General features: G+C 37.3%; 1 protein-coding gene and 1 non-coding gene across 16 annotated transcripts in view; both read left to right on the top strand.

Moving 5' to 3' along the window:
• PPHLN1 (periphilin 1) overlaps positions 1–23,272 on the top strand; it is a 124,123-nt gene that overhangs the window by 64,410 nt on the left and 36,441 nt on the right. For 13 of the 15 annotated variants that reach the window (XM_031001137.3, XM_055358057.2, XM_063694056.1 and 10 more), the window contains 2 exons: positions 4,718–4,837; positions 10,033–10,173. In XM_031001137.3, coding sequence (XP_030856997.1) covers positions 4,718–4,837; positions 10,033–10,173 — 261 coding nt within the window. The remainder of the gene's footprint in view (positions 1–4,717; positions 4,838–10,032; positions 10,174–23,272) is intronic. The other 2 variants (XM_063694054.1, XM_063694052.1) reach the window with 1 other exon arrangement.
• Positions 9,728–9,829, top strand: LOC115930280 (U6 spliceosomal RNA). The gene has a single exon (XR_004066931.1). It is a non-coding gene; the product is annotated as a U6 spliceosomal RNA (small nuclear RNA).

The following is a 23,272-nucleotide window of genomic DNA, read 5'->3' as shown; positions in this document are numbered from 1 at the left end:
CCCAGTAGGGGCGGCCGGGCAGAGGCGCCCCTCACCTCCCGGACGGGGCGGCTGGCCAGGCGGGGGGCTGACCCCCCACCTCTCTCCCGGACAGGGCGGCTGGCCGGGCGGGGGCTGACCCCCACCTCACTTCTCAGATGGGGCGGCTGCCAGGCGGAGGGGCTCCTCACTTCTCAGACGGGGTGGCTGCCAGGCGGAGGGTCTCCTCAGTTCTCAGACGGGGCGGCCGGGCAGAGACACTCCTCACCTCCCAGACGGGGTCATGGCCGGGCAGAGACGCTCCTCACCTCCCAGATGGGGTTGCGGCTGGGCAGAGGTGCTCCTCACATCCCATACAGGGCGGCGGGGCAGAGGCGCTCCCCACATCTCAGACGATGGGCGGCCGGGCAGAGACGCTCCTCACTTCCTAGATGGGATGGCGGCCGGGAAGAGGCGCTCCTCACTTTCTAGATGGGATGGCGGCTGGGCAGAGACGCTCCTCACTTTCCAGACTGGGCAGCCAGGCAGAGGGGCTCCCCACATCCCAGACGATGGGCGACCAGGCAGAGACGCTCCTCGCTTCCCAGACGGGGTGGCGGCCGGGCAGAGGCTGCAATCTGGGCACTTTGGGAGGCCAAGGCAGGCGGCTGGGAGGTGGAGGTTGAGGTTGTAGCGAGCCGAGATCACGCCACTGCACTCCAGCCTAGGCACCATTGAGCACTGAGTGAACGAGACTCCGTCTGCAATCCTGGCACCTCGGGAGGCCGAGGCTGGCGGATCACTCGCGGTTAGGAGCTGGAGACCAGCCCAGCCAACACCGCGAAACCCCGTCCCCACCAAAAAAATACGAAAACCAGTCAGGCGTGGCGGTGCGCGCCTGCAATCGCAGGCACTCGGCAGGCTGAGGCAGGAGAATCAGGCAGGGAGGTTGCAGTGAGCCGAGATGGCAGCAGTACAGTCCAGCTTTGGCTCGGCATCAGAGGGAGACCGTGGAAAGAGAGGGAGAGGGAGACCATGGGGAGAGGGAGACCGTGGGGAGAGGGAGAGGGAAGGGGTTATTAATTTCTTAAGGACATAGCTACCCCTCACTATGTCATTCTTTTCATTCCTACCTTTCTAGCATCTCAAATCATAAATCCTCAGAAATTAAAAACTTGACAAGTTGCTGTTTCCATCTGTTCTCTCCAGTTAGAAGTTCTCTTCACAGATATCATACCCTTTCTCTTAGCCATAACGGTTGTTACATCTGTTACCTGCTTTACTTCTTTTCATTCTGCCTTTTATACTTTTTGGCTTTTTAGGAAGAGTAGATATCACATAGCGGTATATACTGGGTGTTTGGGGGGCAGCTGCTTCCCTGCCTCAGAAGGAAAAAAACAGCTTCTTTGTGACAACTTGTATCTTTGGAACTTTCCCAGAAGTCTGAGGGTTCTGGGATTCTGGATTTTGAATAGCAAAGACCAATTGGATTATGGTTCTGTCTTAAACATATCAAGGGTGCTTTACCCAGCTGGAACACTGCCTTGGTTTTCATGTCAGGTAATAGATGAAAGAAGAGTAAATAGTACCTGCCTATCAAAGTCACTACAAAAATTCAAATTATTATATATGAAATATTTTCTCTGAAATATACTGCTATCTGAATATAAGTTACAACATAGAGTTTTGTGCTACATGTTAAAAGTTTTAGTGGAAAACGACCATGTTGGATTTTTAACTACTTTTGTCTGATAGTTTCATGTAGATCAAGCTTGATCTACATGCAACTGTGGCCCAGGATGGCTTTGAATACAGCCCAACACAAATTCCTAAACTTTCTTAAAACATTACGTGATTTTTTCCTTTTTTTTTTTTTTAAGCTCATCAGTTATTCTTAGTGTTAGTGTATTCTATGTGTGGTCCAAGACAATTTTTCTAACGTGGCCCAGGGAAGCCAAAGATTGGATGCCCCTGACATAAATGTTTGCATTTTTTTTTTCACAGACCGTGGAGTCTTTTTTTTTTTTTTTTTGTACATAAAAATAGAGATGGGGTCTTGCTATGTTGCCCAGCCTGGTTTCAAACTCCTGGTCTCAAATAATCCTTCCACCTTGGCCTCCTAAAGTGCTGTGATTACAGGCGTGAGCCACTGTGCCTAGCCAGACTATAAAATCTTAAAATGGAATCAAAATATCACAATTTTAGATCCATAGTTATTTTACATATTCGGAAGGTAGCGCCCTCTTTGATTTGCCCAAGGTCACATGGTAGCTGTGGGGAGCTTTATGAGCTAGATTTCCTGATTTGGTGAACTCTTTGATGTAACATTATGGCTGCCCATATGTTGGGATACTTTTTCAGAGTTTGTTAGTTTCAAATGATAGGTTTTCGAATGTGCAGAGAGAATGACAATAAGTTATAGTAGGCTTTTGCTTCATTCTTTTTGAAGGGCAGAACGGAGTTTCACTCTGTCGTCCAGGCTGGAGTGCAGTGGCATAATCTCGGCTCACTGCAACCTCCACCTCCCAGGTTCAAGCAATTCTCCTGCCTCAACCTCCCAAGTAGCTGGGATTACAGACACCTGCCACCACACCCGGCTAATTTTTGTATATGTAGTAGAGATGGGGTTTCACCGTGTTGGCCAGGCTGGTCTGGTCTCGCACTCCTGACCTCAGGTGATCCGCCCGCCTCAGCCTCCTAAAGTGCTGGGATTACAGGTGTGAGCCACTGCGCCCAGCTGCTTCATTCTTTGCTAGAGAGAAGTCATATAATTGTTTTTGCTCTTTAATTTTCTCTTAAATAGGTATGCCCCCTCACCCCCTGGAAAAAAAACAACTTTCTTGGATATATTTGTGTTTGTATATGTGTTTTCTTCTTCTAACTAGCTTTTAAAAAAACCTTCTATTACTGAGTAATAATAAAAGTATTACTTATAATACCTTTTTAATCTTATATATGGACATGGCTTTGGATTGAGCTGTTTAAGCTTCCTCAGTGGGTGTAGAATATACTTCATATAGATATATTGCTATAATATTCCAGTAAATGTTGTAGATGGCTAGCCAGTAGTTTGATGAATTTAACAAGGTGTAGAAAAACATCAAATGACCTTTTCAGTTAAAAAAATGTCTAAGCCAGGCACGTTGGCTCATGCTTGTAATCTCAGCACTTTGGGAGGCCGAGGCAGGTGGATCACCTGAGCTCAGGAGTTTGAGACCAGCCTGGCCAACGTGGTGAAATCCTGTCTCTACTAAAAATACAAAAATTACCCGGTTATGGTGTGCGCATTTGTACTGTTAGCTACTCGGGAGGCTGAGGTTGGGGAATCGCTTGAACCCAGGAGGCGGAGGTTGCAGTGAGCCGAGATTGCGGCACTGCACTTCAGCCTGGGTGACAGAGTGAGACTGCATTCCCCCTCGCCCCTCCCAAAAAAGCCTAGATTTAAGTCCCAGCTCAGCATTTATTAATGACTTTGAGCAGGTCACCATCATTCAGTTTTTTAGTTTATGAGTTGGGATAATAAAGCCTCTCTAATCACCTTCATGGAATTCTATTTAATTAAAGTACTTCTTTTGGTTCATAGATAAAAGCACTTTATAAATGGTAGTGCCCCATAAGTTCAGTGCCGAGCACTGTCATCCACAAGAGGTATATTTGGAATCAGTGATGTGACTTTAGAGAAGTAAAGCTTAGTAATACAAGGTTTTTTAAGAAGAGATGGTTATGCAACTAGGCATGGCAGGGCAAAGCTGATGAAAATGTATGCCAGGGAAGTAGAATGGAATCAGAGAATTACCATAATGGCCCTAAGGAAATAATTTTTAAATTTGTGCTTTACAATTCATATCTTATTTACAAAATAAGCCTTTAAACAGTACTGGGGGAATTATATCTGATCCAGAAAAGACATTTTACTTTCTTCATTTTTATATTGAGCCCATGGGCTGATTGATTTTCAGATGTTTTAGTGTAATAGATTCACATCAGTGAATATGGAAAAGAAAGAAACACTAAGGTACCAAGCATTATTGTGGATACTTCCAGATCTATTACCTCCTTCAATTCTCACAACTGCTTTGTAAAGTGAGCATTATTAACCCCTGTTTTGTAAATGAAGAAACCAAGGCTCATGGTGTCGTAAGTTAGGTGTATAAAGTCATCTACCTAGCAAGTCATTAAACTGCGATTCAAAGCCAGGTCTGTATATAACTGCAAAGCCCATACCTTGTTTAGTATTGTATGCAGTTAGATAAAGGAACTAGTAGTAGGATCAAAAAATGAAATTTAAGTTTAAAAATTTTGTGTAAGGAGTAGGATTTATGTAACTCACTGTACACTGTAATAATAGCATATCTGTATGTTTCTGTTGTATTAGGAGTTTGCTTTACTGAAATTTAGACATTACTTATTTCATTAAATATGCTTAAAGGCACAAAGTTGAAATCAGTATGATGTCTTTTATATTCTAAATATAATTAGTATATGAGTTAAATGTCAGTGTCTTTTGCTTTGTTACTTAGATGAATTTCTAGAGTCTTATGTAAATGAAATTAAGAATTAGATCTGGTCTATATGTCCCAAAGGAATTGCTACTTAAAGTAATTCCATGTTGAATATTTTTGAAGGAGGAAATAAAGAATGTACCTGTTCTCCATAGAAATTTGAAGGCTTATATGATTTTAAATGTAAGTGGAGTGTACTTCTTGGTGTACAATGTTCTATTTGTTCTTGGTGTACAGAAATGTTCTATTTTTATTAGGTGTTAGACAAACCCAGTAGGCTAACTGAAAAGGAACTTGCTGAGGCTGCAAGCAAGTGGGCTGCTGAAAAGCTAGAGAAATCAGATGAAAGTAACTTGCCTGAAATTTCTGAGTATGAGGTAAGGCATAATGTCTCCTTTATGTTTCACATCTGAAAGTTTTCTCTGGATTTTAAATTATGGGCGAAAAATATTTGGTTTATTCCTGTACTTCAAAATATATCCTATGGATTACAGGTATTAAAATTACCACACAGAATGATAGTCAGAATATGAATGACTCTGAATTCAGTAATCACGCTTTGTCTGAATGTTTCCTGTAGTTTTGGTGTGTAAGAATAGTATAAATATGGAGTATAAGAAAAATACATTATTTATATACTTCTTTTAATGGGCTTTGCTGTTAAAAGTATCTCAGGAAATCATGCTAAGCCACTAGTTATAAACCAGTGAATTCAGAACAGAAATCTAATTTGACCTTGGATTGTGGACCATATTTATATTGCTTGTTATACTTCATGCAGATTATCTCATAAATATCCCAAGAAATAAAATTATTCATTGTCTGGGCAACCCGAGACCTTGATGAGTCTTGAATACCGAAAGATGGGAACATTTTTGGGACCATAGAAAAAGGTTTATGACACGTTTGTATTAACATATTTTGAAATGAACTGAAAAATTTCTGTATAAACTGTAACATCTCTAAAAGGGAAATATAGAAATTTTGTGGGCACAATTAAGCTTTTAGATTCAGGATTTGATACTATAGGAATTCTTTGACATGACAGGTAGAGAATATAAAAATCCGTCCCTTGACAAATTATTTTTATTTGAAGGCGCATTCTGGCTTTTTGATTTACTTTTGGAATGACTTTGATAGAATGTTCTTTGATAAAAGGGATCAAGCATTGATATTGTATGTAAAAATAATACTTAACTACATCTTTATACAGTGAAAAGATCCTTTCCAAAGTAACTAATGTACACTGCTCATAAAAAGTATAAACCCTATCAGAACTTACGCAAATAGAGCCTTTCTTTTTAAAAATGCTGATCTGTCTTTTAGATATCAATTGTTCTTAAGTGGGTCAAGGTTTCCTCCTTATTGTAGCTATAATAATAGATATTTATGCATATTCTCCAGTAAATGTATCAAAAACACCAAGCTGTTCCTTCTTGGTACTTTTCCAGCACTATTTAAAAGCATGAACAATACTTTTCAGTAATACGTTTAATTGTATTATTTTGGTTATTTTCTCTAATAATTTAGAATAATGTTTCTACATTAATCATTGATATTTATGCTTCAAAATTGCTGCTTTGGAATATTGGTAGTTTGTTTTATAGAACCAAAAACTTTCAAAAAGAATAATTTCTTTACTTAATGCTTTATCTCCAATTAACAAGGCTTTATTAATGTTAACAAGGCTTTATTAATGTATGAACATTAATAGTATATTTATCCTCCGTTCTCCCATCATTTTTTATCTCAGGTTTTTATAAAAGCTCACTACTGTTCTCAAATTTAAATATTCTGCTTGGGTTCTCTCATTTCTTGAATGCATCTTGACACTGAATAATCCATGAGTGACTTTGGATCTAGAAAGACTTTTTAAACATCTTTTTTTTCCTCTAAAATTTGCTTGGAATTCGCTAGATTTCAAATTAATGAAAAGTAAATAACCCTAAAAAAATCTGTAAGTTGAGTCATAGGTCAGACATGTTCTTTTGTTGGATCAAAGGCAAGATATGTGAGAGTAGCACTGATAACCATAATATGTTTATTTCTGTATGTCATTAATGTTGAACAGCAGCATCAATTTCATCCCATTCTCTAAAATATTTTTCTACTTAGATTGATACTTTTTCGTACTGGAAATCATTTGGGAAATTTTTGAGATAATTTTTGTAAACTTAGTCCCATATCATATTAATATTTTTCTCTTATTAATACTTTAGCTTATTAATATTTTGCTAATTTGTTCTCAGGCTATTGTTAAATAGTTACTCATTTCAGTGGTCCATGCTTTTTGAGAAATATAATTTTGGCCTTGGTCCTGTAAACTGATATCTAATTTGACAGAATAGCCTGGAAAGAAGAAAGGCCTTTGATGCCAAGCAAGAGTTTGGCAAAGTACTGTGTATGTGTGTGTGTGTGCATGTGCGTGTCTGTTTAAATCTAATTGTGGCAATATTTTATTTTATATGAGCCTTTTAAGTAATGGTTCATGTACTTCAGAAACATTGTGTAAATTTCATTATTATGAGCTGAGATAGATAGAATGAATGCTTAAGTTTCCACCTTGTCTTCACTTGCTGCCCTCATTATAGTTCTAAGCAATTTGTTTGGGAAAACGTGTAGTTCATAGAAAGTCCAGTGAAATTGAAGGTAAATTCAATAATATACTTAAATATTCAGGCATGTTGTGGTTCCTGCCACTTTTCAGTTTTATACTTTCATCGTCTGGGCTCTACTACAGCATTTCCCAAGGTATTTGACAGCATATCTGAAGGGTCTTAATGGTCTGAGGAAGAAAAAAAAAAGATTCTAATAGCCAGTTTATTTGAGATGCTAAGTTTAAAAGAGTTAGGTTGGTTTTGATATTTCAGCACTTTTTAGAGATTTTAATTTATTATTAATATGTTCATCGGTGTTCAGTAAGAGGATATTAAAAGAGTTTGCATAATTTACCAAACTTTTGACTATGTAATTTTTTTCACAGCATGCATTTCAGGATTAGTGTTTTAAGGCAAACTTAAAAAAATACTGTACTAGTTTTCTTATACTTTATTTAAATTCACTAAATATGCATTGTATATCTACTTGTGTCAGACATTGCTTTTGAGGTACCATCCTAGCCATCAAGAAGGTTGCAGTCAAGTTTTGTAGAGATATAATTTGCTGTCCTTAAACAAATAGCTGTGAGAGTTTTCTTTTGGTTGTCAGAATGAAAAGAAAATTGTTTGAAGGATATTAGAATGTCCTGGTAGATGAGACCTAGGCAGGAAGATTGTTTGAGGCCAGGAGTTGCAGGCCAGCCTGGGCAATGTAGTGAGGTCTTGTCACTACAAAAAAAAAAAAACAAAAACAAGCTGGGTGTGGTGGCCGCTTAGTCCCAGCTACTCAGGAGACTAAGATGGGAGGATCACTTGAGCCCAGGAATTGAAGTTTGCAGTGAGCTGTGATCACACCATGGCCCTCCAGGCTGGGTGACAGAGCAAGACCCTGTCTCAGAAAAAAAAGAACTGGGAACAGTGGGGCAGGTATGCTGGCTCACACCTGCAAAAATAGTGGGACCCCGTCTGTACAAAAAAAAAAAATCCACAAAAAATTAGCTGGGCATGGTGGCATATGCGTGTAGTTCTAGCTGTTCAGGAGGCTGAGGTGAGAGGATCTTGCTTCTGGATGATTGAGGCTGCAGTGAGCTGTGACTGCATCACTGCACTCCAGCCTGGGTGGCAGAGCAAGACCTAGTCTCAAAAAAAAAAAAAAAAAAAAAAAAAGTCTCAGTAGAACAGGTCACTTCCTGCTGTAGAGGAAAAATTTAAAATTTACGACTTAGGTTGTTTTCACATATAGGGTGTTATTTTTGGCTTCAATGTCTGTGCTTATTCTGTCCCTAGTCTAGAATGACCATTTTCCATGGCTCTGTTTCAAATTTATACTCATTCAGTGGAATCACTAGTGTTGGAGATAATACAACTCAAGATCTTGATTCCACTTTTCTACCTACTATAACATTTTATGCCACTTTATATTTCATTGATGACCTTAATTTTTTTGCCTAGTGATATATGTTGAATGTATCTCAAACACTTGCTTTGTTTTCCGTACAGTACCTTGGACATATATATCTAATTGAAATACATTTAATTACTAATGAGCTCTTTTAAATTAACTGTCAGTTTTTTTTTCCCTTTTTCACTTGCTTTTTGTTTCTGAAAGCTCCTATCTTCTCTGATATACTTTCTTTGCTCACCAGTTTACACATTGTGTATAGGCCTGTGTCTTAGTTTTACATATTGTGTATAGGCCTGTGTCTTAGTTTTGTGTTGCAGTAACAGAACACCAGCGACTGGGCAATTTACAAAGAACGTTGCTAGTGGAATTCTTTTCTTAAATGATTTTTATGCTTTTGGTATAAGTCCCTTAACATATGTAACTCAAACTTGTTAAAAAAAAAAAAAAAACTAGAGTTGTTTGTGTTTTGAGACGGTGTCTGGCTCTGTCGCCAGGCTGGAGTGCAGTGGTGCTGGTGTGATTTTGGCTCACTGCAACCTCTGCCTCCCGGGTTCAAGTGATTCTCTTGCTGGGATTACAGGCACCTGCCACCACACCCAGCTAATTTTTGTATTTTTAGTAGAGACGGGTTTTCACCGTGTTGGCCAGTATGGTCTTGATCTCTTGACCTCGTGATCCGCCTGCCTCGGGTTTTTTTTTTTTTTTGGTAGATCATACATGTATGTGTCAGAAATTCAAATGGCACCAAAGTATTTACAATGTGGCTCTTCTTTGCTACTTTTTCTAAGTTGTTACTATTGAGACAACTCCTTTGATAATTTTTTCTGTAGTGTCCTTCCAGAGATAGTCTATGCATATATGTATTCCAATACTTAATCTCCCACCTGACCGTTTTAGACATAATTCACAGTATATTTATTCATTTTTAATTATTGGTCTAAAACTGAAGTGATCATTATTGATTTGTGGGGTTTTCTTTTTAATGATTTCAGTGAATTACTAGGCTACAGGAGCAAGGTGATTTAACTTCTAAAAATACAGCCTTTTCTCATATTCCCTTTAAATGTATTTCTTTATGTGTGTACAACACCTCTCACTTCCATTTGGACTTTTTCTCCTCAGTATTTCGTAAACTGATCACTTAAGGAATAGTCATGGGACAATAATTTTTTATCTGTATCTTGATATAATGTGAAATAATATTTTGGAATCGAATAGGCCTAGAGGCTTTGTCTTACCTAAAATTTAAAAAGTAACAGCCTCACTTGCTTCGGCAGCACATACACTAAAAATTGGAATGAAACAGAAGATTAGCGTGGCCCCTGCGCAAGGATGGCATGCAAATTCATGAAGTGTTCCATATTAAAAAAAAAAAAAGTAGCAGTCATTTCTTCTTTAATCCATTTCACATATGCTCATTATGCATAGTGAAGTGGAGAGAGTTTTCTTTTCTTAAAACATGTTAAATCTAGCACTTAATATAATTTGCCAGTTAGTGCCTGTACACAACCATCTGAACTGCTCTATGTTTTTTAAGAAAATAATTAAAGATTTCTAATTCCTTTTCAAGGCGGGATCCACAGCACCATTGTTTACTGACCAGCCGGAGGAACCTGAGTCAAACACAACACATGGGATAGAATTATTTGAAGATAGTCAGCTAACCACTCGCTCTAAAGCAATAGCATCAAAAACCAAAGAGATTGAACAGGTGAGAATCTAGTTGTCTTCATGTACATAATTTTTGTTTGTGTTGCTTTGCACATGTAAACATTTATTGAATAAATATGCTTCATTTCTTTTTCCACCTGTAACTCTAAAACTACAACTTAAAAAATTATAAAAATTGTTTGAGTTGACTTCACAGTCAGTTCGATCAGTATGGTCCCCTACCTGGATTGTTTATTTTTAAATAAAAAACAAACTTCTTTTTTACAGAATATTAATATTCTAGTTAGTATGAAGCAATTAAAAATTATTAAAGTTAATAGGGATGGGATGGAAGAAATGTTCAATATAGCAAAATGTTAGCAAATGTTATGTTTGAATATTGGGATTACAGATGTTTCTTATGTTTTTCATTATACTTTAAGGTAGTTTCCAAATATTAAAGGAAACATAAAGGATACTATTTAAGTCTAGTTTTTTAGTGAAGTCATTCTGAAAAGCAGGACTTTGTTTTTAATGTGCAACTATTATAGGGTTATTATCATTTTATGAGGATTAAATGAAGTAAAGGCGAAAGGGTTTATAAAATGTAACATTTTGTACAGGTGCTTATTGATGTTGTTACTCTCTAGTGCATTGAATAAATGTAATTACATTGATAATAATATTCTAAAAACTATCGGAAATTAAGAACAGTGAAAAATTTTCTCTAGGTGCTGTCCGATTTCTACATCAATTAAATCCGTTTCCTTTTGTTGGATAGGGAATGGTCTCAAATCCTAGATGTGACCGTGTAGCTTATGTTAATGTCACACTAATGTGAAAAGATAAGAACCAGAATAGGAAATTTGTCATGCAAACCATTGGAGTTTCAAAATGAAGGTGGTGAGCAGTATCAGATGCTTAGAGGAATATAAGGAAAATGGAGACTGAGAAAATTCTGTTTAATTTGGTGATTGGGAGGCAGTTGGTACCTTTCAAGATACCAATTAAATGAGAGCATAAGTAAAAGGTTTGCTCAGTATATCTGTCTTTAACACAAAGATGAATGTCTTTATTTTATATAAAATTACTCTCCTTTTTTTCCTTGACATATGTTTTTATTTCCTTTTCTCCCCTTACCATCATGGATGCTCTGTGAAAACAAGGGCTTTGTTTTATCTTGTTTTATTTACTGCTACATCTGCCATCACCGAGAACAGTATGTGTAGTAGGCTTACAAGAAATACTTGTTGGATGGATGACAGGTGGAGTCATAAACCTGCAAGTGACCTTCGAGTAGTCCCTAACTACTGTATAGAATCTCACAGCCTGTTGCTCAGGCTGTTCTCAAACTCTTGGCCTCAAGTGATCCTCCTATCTCAGCGTCCCAAAGTGCTGGAATTATAGGTGTGAGCCACTGTGCTAAGATGCAGTTCTTAAAAGGAGAGGTTCTCTTAAGAATATAACTGGTAGAAAAACTTGATTGAAATAACAGGGGAGAGCGAGACCCTGTCTCTCTCCTTCTCTCTTTCACACACACACACACACACACACACACACACACGTGCACGCAAGTGGCTATACTCTGTATGCTGTTCGGTATTTTTAAGAGATCATTCCACATTAGCCCATTATTAATAGATATTTACATCTGTTGTGAACCATGTTTTCAAATACAGTCCCTGATTTCTCCATATTTTTTAAAAGATATGCATGTATATTTTTAATGAGTAAAGCATTACATTTAAAATGAACAATTCTGGGAGGATTTTGGTTTAATATTGTGGATGTCACATGCCAGGTTTGAGAGTAATCAGAATGTGAGTTTGCAGAGAATCTTAATTTCTTGCTTGTACCAGTCACCGTCAACCTTTCTTAAAAATTGTGTTTGTAAATACAATTAATAAAGCCTAAACCAAAACAATTGCAGGGATGTGCCTGAAAATATTTTTTAAATATATTATACTCTTCAAATTACAAAAACTTGCCATCTGTAGGACAAGTCTCTCTCTATTTTTATTTGAATGAGAAATTTTGTATAAATTTTATATAAATTTTTTAGATCAGGAAGGGACCTAAGATTATTCAGCCCAACCCTTTTATTTGGAGGGAAAAGCGAAGAAAAGCTAGTCAATTTTATATAAAAGCTGATCAATTTTATATAAATGAGAAAAGAACAAGTACCATGAATTCATTTTTAAACCTCTTTGGCTCTTTCAGAACACTCTCCTAATATAATGCTGTTTTATGAAAATGTTCATTTTTCTACCTATAAGCAGGGGTCCCCAACCCCTGGGCTTGTGGACCGCTACTGGTCTGTGGCCTGTTAGGAACCGGGCGTCACAGCAGGAGGTGAGGTGAGTGGCTGTGGGGAGGGGGGAGGGAGGGCAGGGGAGTGAGCATTACCTCCTCAGCTCTACTGCTTGTCAGATCAGTGGTGGCATTAGATTGTCACAGAAGCACAGACCCTATTGTGAACTGCAGACGCAAGGGATCTAGGTTGTGTGCCCTCTCTCACTCCTTCCATGGAAAAATTGTCTTCCTCAAAACTGGTCCCTGTTGCCAAAAAGGTTGGTGTCTGCTGCCTATAAGTATGCTATCTTTTGAAAAAAGAGCTGATTATATATTCATCAGGTAATTTATAGTTAAAATATAGATAGGAATCATTTTAGTTATAGGGAGGGTACCATTTTGAGGTGTTTTTCGTTGTTGTTTATTTGTTTGTTTTTTGAGACAGGGTCTTACTCTGTCGCCCATGCTGGAGTGCAGTGGCACGATTACACCTCACTGCAGCCACCACCCCCCAGGCTCAAGCAATACTCCCACCTCACCCTCCTGAGTAGCTGGGACTACAAGTGTGTGCCACCACTCCCAGCTAATTTTTTTTTTGTATTTTTTGTAGAGATGGGATTTCACCTTGTTACCCATGTTGGTCGCCAACTTCTGGGCTCGAGAGATCTACCCACCTATTATAGGTGTAAGCCACCGCACCCGGCCGATTCTGAGGTTCTTAAACATAAAGAAATAGAGTAATCAGGGACACTTGGGGAAAGGGATTGATTATTTTGGTGTTCTTTTCTTTCTTTTAACTTCAAAACACTTATCCTGAATATTTTTTGTTTCTGTAAAGACAATTTTTATTATAGTCATAGCTATGCCAGCCTTGTTACGTGAAATTTTACTTCTTAGCCATTTAGGAACCCCTTTCCTTATTACAATTAGCTAAGAAAAATTGAGTTAATTCAGACTTTATTTTGTTGATTGTTATTAGCTTTATTAAGAGTCTGTTGTAAGTCTAAATCTACTTAATATATTTTTTATTTTGAATTCCGTACTATCACCATTTGTGTGACTATATGGGCTACTTTACTAGCTTTTCTTCGCTTTTCCCTCCAAATAAAAGGGTTGGGCTGAATAATCTTAGGTCCCTTCCTGATCTAAATCATACTGAAAATTAAAAGTTAAATATTACTTTTTCTGTACACAGTTGTGTGTAGTAATTTCATATTTAACTATAGAATTTTAAGTTTTTTTTTTTTAAACCTTCTTAAGGACACAGGGCTCTTAAAATAAGTTTTTAAGTAACCTTCGAATATACCACTGTTATGTGTCAGTCAGTAATTAGTATTTGTTGAGTTAATGAATTGTGCAGAGCAGGTTTTCTTCCGTAGATAGGGTGTTACATTTAATTGTAAGTGTTGTAGCTGTGGCCCTCTTCTCTTCTTACAGTGTCTCATTTCAGCTACTACTCATTGTCTGATGATTCCCAACACTCACTAGCTCTTGCTCTTTCTCATATATAATCTGTTTTTGTTTTACGTTTAAAGAGGCTAGAAGTAAAGATTAGTCAAATGTACAGTCTTGAAAATGTTAACTAGAGTTGTGGACATGGAAAATAATCAGCTTTTAGCATATGATGGATTCCAGTGAAATTGTTTTCAAAGTAGTGGCAGCTGTATCTATTGTTGTAGGTTCAAGATCTAAGCATTTCATAGTAACCTAACATAATAGAAACATTCTTTGTTTTTCCTTTTTATCAGAGCAAGTAACCAATGTTCTTTAAAGTGCAGCTCTCACCACTATCTTGTCTAGACATCAAGTCTACCCTACTGTATTTAACAATCCATTATTACCAACCACTTGTTCAGATTTTACATACATACAGTTAGTAAAATATACTCACATAAGATTTACCTCTGAAAGTCTGGATTCCCAAAACAACTTGAAAAGAAATGATTTATTTTGACCAAATTTCAAAGAGTTTGAAAGTTACAGTTTACCAGATTCTAGTCATGCTGTTACTGCAGAAGCTTGTTGAAGTAAAAGTATAAAGTTTTTATTTTAAGAGAATCTAAAAGCTATCTCTATAAGATAATTTGTATCATATTTAAAAGGAAGCATCTCTTAAAGGTAATTTAGTTATTTTGTACCTGATATCTCTTTAAGTGGGAAGCTTGATGAATCTGTTAAGATGTTATATTTACATCAAATATAAAATATAGATAGTACAGATACCAAGTCTTATAAGAACCATACTTAAAATGATATGAGTACCTTAAGGGATGAGGCCATCTTGCACCTTATCCTTGGGGATGTTACCACTGAAACAAAAAATACCCAGTTATAAAGCAGTTCCAGTAAAGGTATTCCCCATGGCATAAACCCAAGTATAAGCTTCATTTTCTCACCTCTTCTCCTCATCCACTCTCTACCAGTGTTAGGTAAGGATTTTACCTAGTGGTTCCAAATTACTGTCCCATGCTACTCAATTTTGTTTTCTTAGGTCAACAATTTTTTTTAGTCTCTGAGTATTTTATGGTAAGGACATTTATAAATGGCATGGTATAATGAACACTTGGTGTTTTCACATCTTAGAGACCTTTTCCTCTTTTTTTTTTCTTTTTTTTTGAAACGAGGTCTCACTGCATTCTCTAATTATAAGTTCTCTCACAGAATTGACAACCTATTATATGTGAAAGCCATTTATGTATGAAAATCACCATACAGGTGGTTAATGGTAGTGTTAAGTAATACTTTCTGCCTGTTTCTTTGCAGCTTTGCAATATTGATTACTTTCAAATTACTTCTTAAGAATATTTTAGGCTGGGCACAGTGGCTCACGCCTGTAATCCCAGAACTTTGGGGGGCCCAGGCGGGTGGATCACTTGAGGCCAGGAGTTCGAGACCAGGCTGGCCAACATAGTGAAACTCCATCTCTACTAAAAATACAAAAATTAGCCCAACGTGATGGTGGGTGCCTATAATCCTCGCTACTCAGAAGGCTGAGGCAAGAGAATCACTTGAACCTGGGAGGCAGAGGTTGCAGTGAGCCGAGATTGCGCCATTGCACTCCAGCCTGGGCAACAAGAGCAAAACTCCGTCTCAACAACAACAACAACAAAAGAATATTTTATAGCAAGTTTGTGATACAGGTTTACCTCTGAAAGGTGATTTTCTGGTCAGTGTCAAGGTTTTGGCTATTTGCCTCTTACGTCTTCACTTCTTTTGGTTTGTTGTTGTTTATTTCCTTTTCCCCACCTCCTTCCTAATTTGTTCAAAATGAAATGTAAAAATACTATTAAAAAATATTTGTTTTGCAGCCGGGTATGGTGGCTCACACCTGTAATCCCAGCACTTTGGGAGGCTGAAGCAGGCGGATCGCAAGGTCAGGAGTTCGAGACCAGCCTCACCAACATGGTGAAACCCTGTCTCTACTAAAAATACAAAATTAGCCGGGCGTGGTGGCCTATGCCTGTAATCCCAGCTACTCAGGAGGCTGAGGCAGTAGAATCGCTTGAACCCAGGAGGCAGAGGTTGCAGTGAGCCAAGATCATGCCATTGCACTCTAGCCTGGGTGACAGAGTGAGACTCTGTCTAAAAAAATAAAAATAAAATAAATTTTTTTTGCTTATTTTGGGGGACTTTGTGATTTTGCTTTCACATTTTTCATTTGGCTTGCTCTTTTATCTCAGTGTTCCTTATCTGTTTTGCTTGTATACACATAGCATAAAAAGATTAATGTTTCCTCCTTATAATTCTCTACCATCCTTTTCCTAAAGCATAAGTTGTTCTCATATTTTCCCCTTCATCTGTCATCTCTCATTTTTAAGATGTGATCTGACTTGAAACATCTGCTGTCGTCTCTTAACTATTGTTTAATTCAGGTATTGTGCCAGGAGAGAACAAATGTGTATGTTTTATATGCACTTGAGTGCTGACTACAATTACAGTGTGAGTTAATTGATATTCTCAGTCCATTTATAAGAAACATTTTAAAAGCTGCACTAAGAAAATCTCATGTTTTACTTAAAGGTAACTTGAAAGTAAACACTAGAAGTGAATTGATGATAGTCTAATGTCTGGTTTATTGGGAGCTAATTATGTTATCTTTTGTTGTTTTTCTTTCCTTACTCTTCCTCTTTCTTTTTGCATTTTTTATGTTTTTGGGGTTTTAAAAAGAAAACCATTATAGGAAATCAGACAATGCAATATATGTTATTTCTGTTTTGAATACTTATTTACATGAATTAGCTGGGGGAATATTTGTAGGGGTTTTTTTGGTCTGCCTGAAAGCCAAATCTTAACATTTTTAATCCCTCAATTATTTGAACTTGGGGGAAAAGTGAGCAGCAGTTCAGTGTAATTTAATTTTCCAGTTGGCTGAAGTTAGCCATGCTAAACTCTGCTATGTTTGTTATTATGTTTTGCTTTTTTTTAAAATCACTTTTAGTGATGTATGTAATACAGAAAGAAGAGTGTTCAGAACCTAGTTGTTAATCTGAGTGATTTTTTCTACAAAGCAAATACTTGTAAGAACTACCATTCAAGGCAAGAAATAGAATATTACCAGCACCCAAGAATCCCTTCATCTCCCCTCCTAACCTTTACCCCCTTCAACCCCCTTCAAGGTAACTACTAAATTGATTCTTAACATTATAGTTTAGTCTGGTTTTTTTTTTTTTTTTTTTGAGACAGAGTCTTGCTCTGTCACCCAGATTGGAGTGCAGTGGTGCGTTCTCAGCTCACTGCAAACTCCACCTTCCGGGTTCATGCCATTCTCCTGCCTCAGCCTCCCGAGTAGCTGGGACTACAGGCACCCGCCACCATGCCCGGCTAATTTTTTGTATTTTTAGTAGAGATGGGGTTTCCTGTTAGCTAGGACGGTCTCGATCTCCTGACCTCGTGAACCGCCTGCCTCAGGCTCCCAAAGTGCTGGGATTACAGGCGTGAGCCACCGTGCCCGGCCTCTGTTTTTGAACTTTATACAAATAGAATCATATGGAATATAGTATTTGTGTCTAGCGTCTTTTGTTCAAAATTGTGTTTATGAGATTCGTTGATGTTGTTACATGTTATGTATCTCCTTATGGTTTTAATTTGCATTTCCCTGATTAGTGATGCTGAGGACTGTTTCCTGTGGTTATTGGCACATGAATATCCTTTTTTTGTAAAACGGCTATTGAAATTCTTGTCCATTTTTCTAAGTAGTTATCTTTTTTTAAGTTGATTAGTAGAAGTTCTTTATATATTCTGAATACAAGTTGGTTATATGTGTTGTGGATATTTTTCCCATTTTGTGGCATTCTTTTGATATCTTTGGGGGAATAAAAGTTCTTAATTTTATTGTAATCTATACTTTTCAATCTTTCCTATTGTTATTTGTCTATTTAAAATTTCTAGAAGCTTTTTTTATTTTATATTTTACATTGAGTTATAGTCATCTGAAAATGATTTTATGTATAGTTTGTATCACATATAGCGGGGATCAAAATTTTTTTCCACTTGGACATCAATTTGACCCCAAACCATTTGTTGGAAAGATCATATGTTTCTCCCTACTCTGCATTGACCCCTGAGTTATAAGACATCCATGTAGGTCTGTATGAATCTGTTTCTGGACTCCATTCCATTGGTCTGTTGATCCTGCAACAATACTACCCCATCTTCATTATTATAGCTTTTATAAGTCTTGATATATGTAGAGCTAGTCTTCCTACCTTGTTTTTCTTTTTTAAGAGTGTGTCTGTACTTGGAGCTTTGAATTTTGTAGAAATTTTAGAGTCAGTTTTTCAAACTCTCAGAGACAATAAACAAAGCCTGTTGAGATCCTGGCTCAGGATATCTCAAGAAGTTGTAGTTCAGCTGGCAGCCAGGGCTACAGGGCTACAGACATGACTGGAGCTGGTAGATTCACTTCCGTGCTCATTCACATGCTGTTGGCAGAAGATTTTGGTTCCTTTCCTTGCCATATGGGCCTCTCCACAGCACTTGCTTATGACATGGCCTCCACTAGAGCTAGTGACCTAAGAGTAAAAGAGTGACACCTTAATGCTTTCATTGGTTTAGTCTCCAAGTCACATACCATCACTTCTGCCTTGTTCTGTCCATTAGAAGTGAGTCACTAAGCCCAGCCCAAAATCAACAGGAAGGAATTACACAAGGAAGTAAATGTAGTGATTCCTCAGTATCCGTGGGTAATTGGTTTCAGGACACCTCAGAGATACCAAAATCCGCGGATGCTCAAATCCCTTATGTAAAATGGCCTTGTATTTGCATATAACCTACACACATCCTCCTGTATGCTTTAAATCATCTCTAGATTATTTATAATACCTAATGCAATGTAATGCTATGTAAATAATTGTTTGTAAATAATTGCTATGTAAATAATTGTACTGTGTTGTTTAGGGAATAATGAAAAGGAAAAAATTCAGTACATGTTCAGTACAGATGCACCCATACCCATTCATTTTTCTCCCCCAAATATTTTTGATCTGTGGTTTGGCAGTCCATGGATGTGAAACCCATAGATACTCAGAGCCAACTGTACCAGAAGGTAGGGATCACCGGGGGCTATTTGGAGAGTTAGCCATCATATCCTCCCATGATTAGTGTTATTGAAGTTAGCAGGTTTATTATTCTTTTCAAATAACTAACTTTTGATTTTATTTATCTCTTTCTTCTTTAGTATTCTTTATTAATAATTTTCTGTTTTGGGCAGGCTTAACTTGCTATTTAAAAAAAACATTCCTGAGCTGGATGCTTATTGATCTGCAGCTTTTCTTTTAACATATAAATTCTGACTCTTGGCCAGGTATGGTGGCTCACGCCTGTAATCCCAGCACTTTGGGAGGCTGAGGGAGGAGGTGGATCACTTGAGGTCAGGAGTTTGAGACCAACCTGACCAACGTGGCAAAACCCTGTCTGTACTGAAAAAATACAAAAATTAGCCAAGTGTGGTGGCTTTTTTTTTTTTTTAACATTACTTTTAATGGCAAAACCCACAATTACTTTTGTACCAGCCCAGTAGATTTTAGTGCATCCACACTATGGAATTTTATACAGGCAGTAGAAGGATTAACAGAGAATTACCAAAGTACATAATGGTGTATTACTTTAGTAGTTAGGTAAGTAGCATAGGAACTTTGGTGTTAGGGGATCTGGCTTAAATCTCAGTTCAACTGCTTAATAATATGTGTCTTTGAGAAAGTCACTTAACTTTTCTGAGCCTTGCTTTGCTCATCATTGTAATGGGATTGGTGACATTACCCACTTCATAGTAATGTTAGAATGAAGTGAGTATGTATATTTATGTTGCCTAAGACATTGTCAGTAATCAAAATATCTGCTATTATTGTTTTGTGGATTAGCCTGGGATCTTGAAATAAGGCAGAAATTTCAATTAAGTAACTGATAAGTCACACTGAGAAAAAACTATTCCTTTGGTAATTCCTTGTATTGTAAATTACAGTAGTTCTCCCACTTAACTGGGTTCTAAGACACCCAGTGGTTTTCTGAAACCACAGATAATACTGAACCCAATATTTTTCCTATACATACATATTTAAGATAAAGTTTAATTTATAAATTAGGCACAGTAAGAGATTAACAACAATAAGTAAAATAAAATAGAAGTATTAAAATAATGTAAAACTTGTGTGAATGTGGTCTACCTTCTCTTTCTCTCAAAATATCTTATTGTACTATAATCATCTATTTTTGGACCATGGTTGACCTTGGATTACTGGAACTATGGAAAGCGAAACTGCTGATTGGGGGTGAGGGGACTACTGTATAGTCTTTGTGAGTGGATTAAAATTTACTTCATTAAAACCAAAAAAAATGGACAACTCCTGTCACTTTTATCTAGTGATTCTTTCTTAGTAGAAGTCAAAGAAAAGGGCAGTGCAGATACTGGAGAACTGAAATGTGCAGGTTGGTGATAATATGCTGTTATATTGTCATCTCCATAATTTACCTATGATAGTAATGATTGTATTGAGGATAATGAGACCTGATTTTTGTACAGATGTCTTTTAAAGGTTAATGTGCTTGGGACACAGTCTTTAAAATATATAACAGCAATGTTACTTAGGGATAGGGATTTTGTCTTTCATGTATTATTTTAATCATACAATCCCCTTGTTAGAGTGGTAAGGAATGTTTTCTTTCATGGTACCTTTGAAATAATCATTTATGGTATGTGAATTCCTTGCCAGCAAATATAGTGTATTTCCTCCCATTGAAAACTTTCCTCCCATTAAAAACTGCTTTAAGGTTTTTTTTTCTGAACATTGTCCTGAACGTATCCACTCCATTGTCTTTTGCTGTTAAAGAGACTGTACTGAATTGTGTTGCTTATTTCTATCTTTAAGATAATTGACGATTATTTATCTATTATGTGTCTGTTTTCATTAGTTTCATTGTGTTCTATTGGGAGTCTCAATTATAATTCTTGCCCCAGAGTTCTGACAGTTTTATATTGTTCTCCAGTTTTATATCTCTGACAGCTTTATATTGTTCTCCAGAAGTTTCAGATCATATGAAGTCCTAATTTTATATTGTTCTCCAGAAGTTTCAGATCATATGAAGTCCTAATAATAATAAACATTTTTTAAATCTAGAGGGTTTAAATAGTACTCATTGTAAATCTCTAATTATCTGCTTTAGAAATTCTTTGTAGCTTTGGAAAAGCTTAAAGAAACACTTAGGATTCTGTCAGTAGAGGCTTTCTTACATACAAATATGTTTTCATTCCATGTTTTTTTTTTTTTTGCAGTACATTCTCTATTGTGATTGTCAAAACTGTAAGGACCCCATGTAAAGCAAAAGAGTAAATAATGTTAAATTGACTTTTTACTTGAATCTGGCGTTAAGGGAGGGTAGTTTGAAGCATGTCTGATTTTTTAAACTTTGTTTTATTTATACTAAAAATATATTCTATTCACTGAATTCATCAGTTGCATAGTCAACTGTGCACAGCCAGATGTTTAATATCTTTTCTTCCTACCAATAGCTGGCATGTGTTCAGATAAGATACTGCCTACCTTATTAACAGGCTGAAAGGAAAATTACCTAGTTAATCATCTTTGCATCATTTGGAATTCCTTGCCTATCGTAGGCTTGCTGTAAATGTTTGTTTAACAGTTATGAATTGTACTGGAAAGGGTGCTTCAGTCTCATGTAGTTTGGCTCTGTCATTTGCTAATTCCAGCTAATGAAGATAAATATTACAGTGAGTCTTCAAGAACCTTTGCTTTTAAGCAGTTAGAAAGTAAAAGAAGCAGCAAAACTGTTTCATTCATTTGGATGCAAAAACACAGCCAGCCAGGCTGTAATGGTTTTCAAAACACAGAAGACTGAGAGGATTTCTCATAAAGTTAGTACATATGACTAAAATATTTATTGAGATTTATGTAAATTATGTATTCTCATTAGATCTTTACAACAACCTGAATTGGGAAAGAAAGAAATTATTTTTATTTTAAAATGCATTTACTTTTGATATGCAGTTTCACCATAATGTATCTAGGTATGGATTGTTTTTGAAATTTATTCTGTTTAAGGTGATTTATGTTAAATTATGCCTTCTCTATCTGAGAGTTTATATTTTTCATTAGAGCTGGAAAATTATAGTGTTATCTCTTTGAATATTTAATATCCTCTATTTTCTCCTATTTTTATGTCCTCCAGTTGAAATTAGGTCGATTTTTTTTTATCCTTTCATTTTCCTTACACTTTTTTGTTTTTTTCATATCTTGTGAAAGACTATCTCTAAGTCTTTAATTGTATTTAATTTGCCATGTAATCGATCCATTGAGTATATAATATATATATATTTATTTCAATAGCTTTTAGAGTACAAGTGGCTTTTAGTTATTTGGATGAATTGTATAGCCACACTTGTGGCTGACTGCCGCAGTTACTACTTGAGACGGTCACTACAGCAGTTACTACTGTTACTGCTTGAGACTGTCATTACAGCAGTTACTACTGTTACTGCTTGAGACCGTCATCACAGCAGTCACTTCTGTTACTTCCTGAGACCATCATTACGAGACTGAACGAAGGGACGAACATAGAGATGATAACAAAAAGCAAAAGAAACTGTTTTAAGGAAAGGCAACATGGGGAGAAGAAGTCTGAGATTTTATTGCATCCACCACCAAGCAGTATATATTGTATTCAATAAATAAGTTTTTTAGGCTGGACGCGGTGGCTCATGCCTGTAATCCCAGCACTTTGGGAGGCCAAGGCGGGTGGATCACCTGAGGTCAGGAGTTCAAGACCAGCCTGGCCAACATGGTGAAACCCTGTCTCTACTAAAAAGACAAAAATTAGCTGGGTGTGGTGGTGCATGCCTGTAGTCTCAGCCACTCGGGAGGCTGAGGCACAAGAATCGCTGGCACCCGGAGGTGGAGGTTGCAGTGCGTGGAGATCGTGCCCTTGTACTCCAGCCTGGGGGATAGAGTGAGACTCAGTCTCAAAAAAAAAAAAAAAAAAAAAGGCTGGGCGCGGTGTCTCACACCTGTAATCCCAGCACTTTGGGAGGCCGAGGCGGGCGGATCACGAGGTCAGGAGTTCGAGACTACCCTGGCCAATATGGTGAAACCCCGTCTCTACTAAAAATACAAAAATTAGTTGGGCGTGGTGGCACGCATCTATAGTCCCAGCTACTCGAGAGGCTGAGGCAGAAGAATTGCTTGAACCCAGGAGGCGGAGGTTGCAGTGAGCCAAGATCACGCCACTGCACTCCAGCCTGGGCGACAGAGCGAGACTCTTGTCTCAAAAAAAAAAAAAGAAGTAGTTTTTTATCCCTCACCCACTCCACCCTCCTGCTCGTGAGTCTCCATAGTCCATTATACCACTCTGTCCACCTT

The sequence above is a fragment of the Gorilla gorilla genome, chromosome 10, assembly GCF_029281585.2.
Source record: "Gorilla gorilla gorilla isolate KB3781 chromosome 10, NHGRI_mGorGor1-v2.1_pri, whole genome shotgun sequence".
Taxonomy (NCBI): domain Eukaryota; kingdom Metazoa; phylum Chordata; class Mammalia; order Primates; family Hominidae; genus Gorilla; species Gorilla gorilla.
Note: the sequence above shows the minus strand (reverse complement) of the source record. Positions and strands in the feature narration are given on the sequence as shown.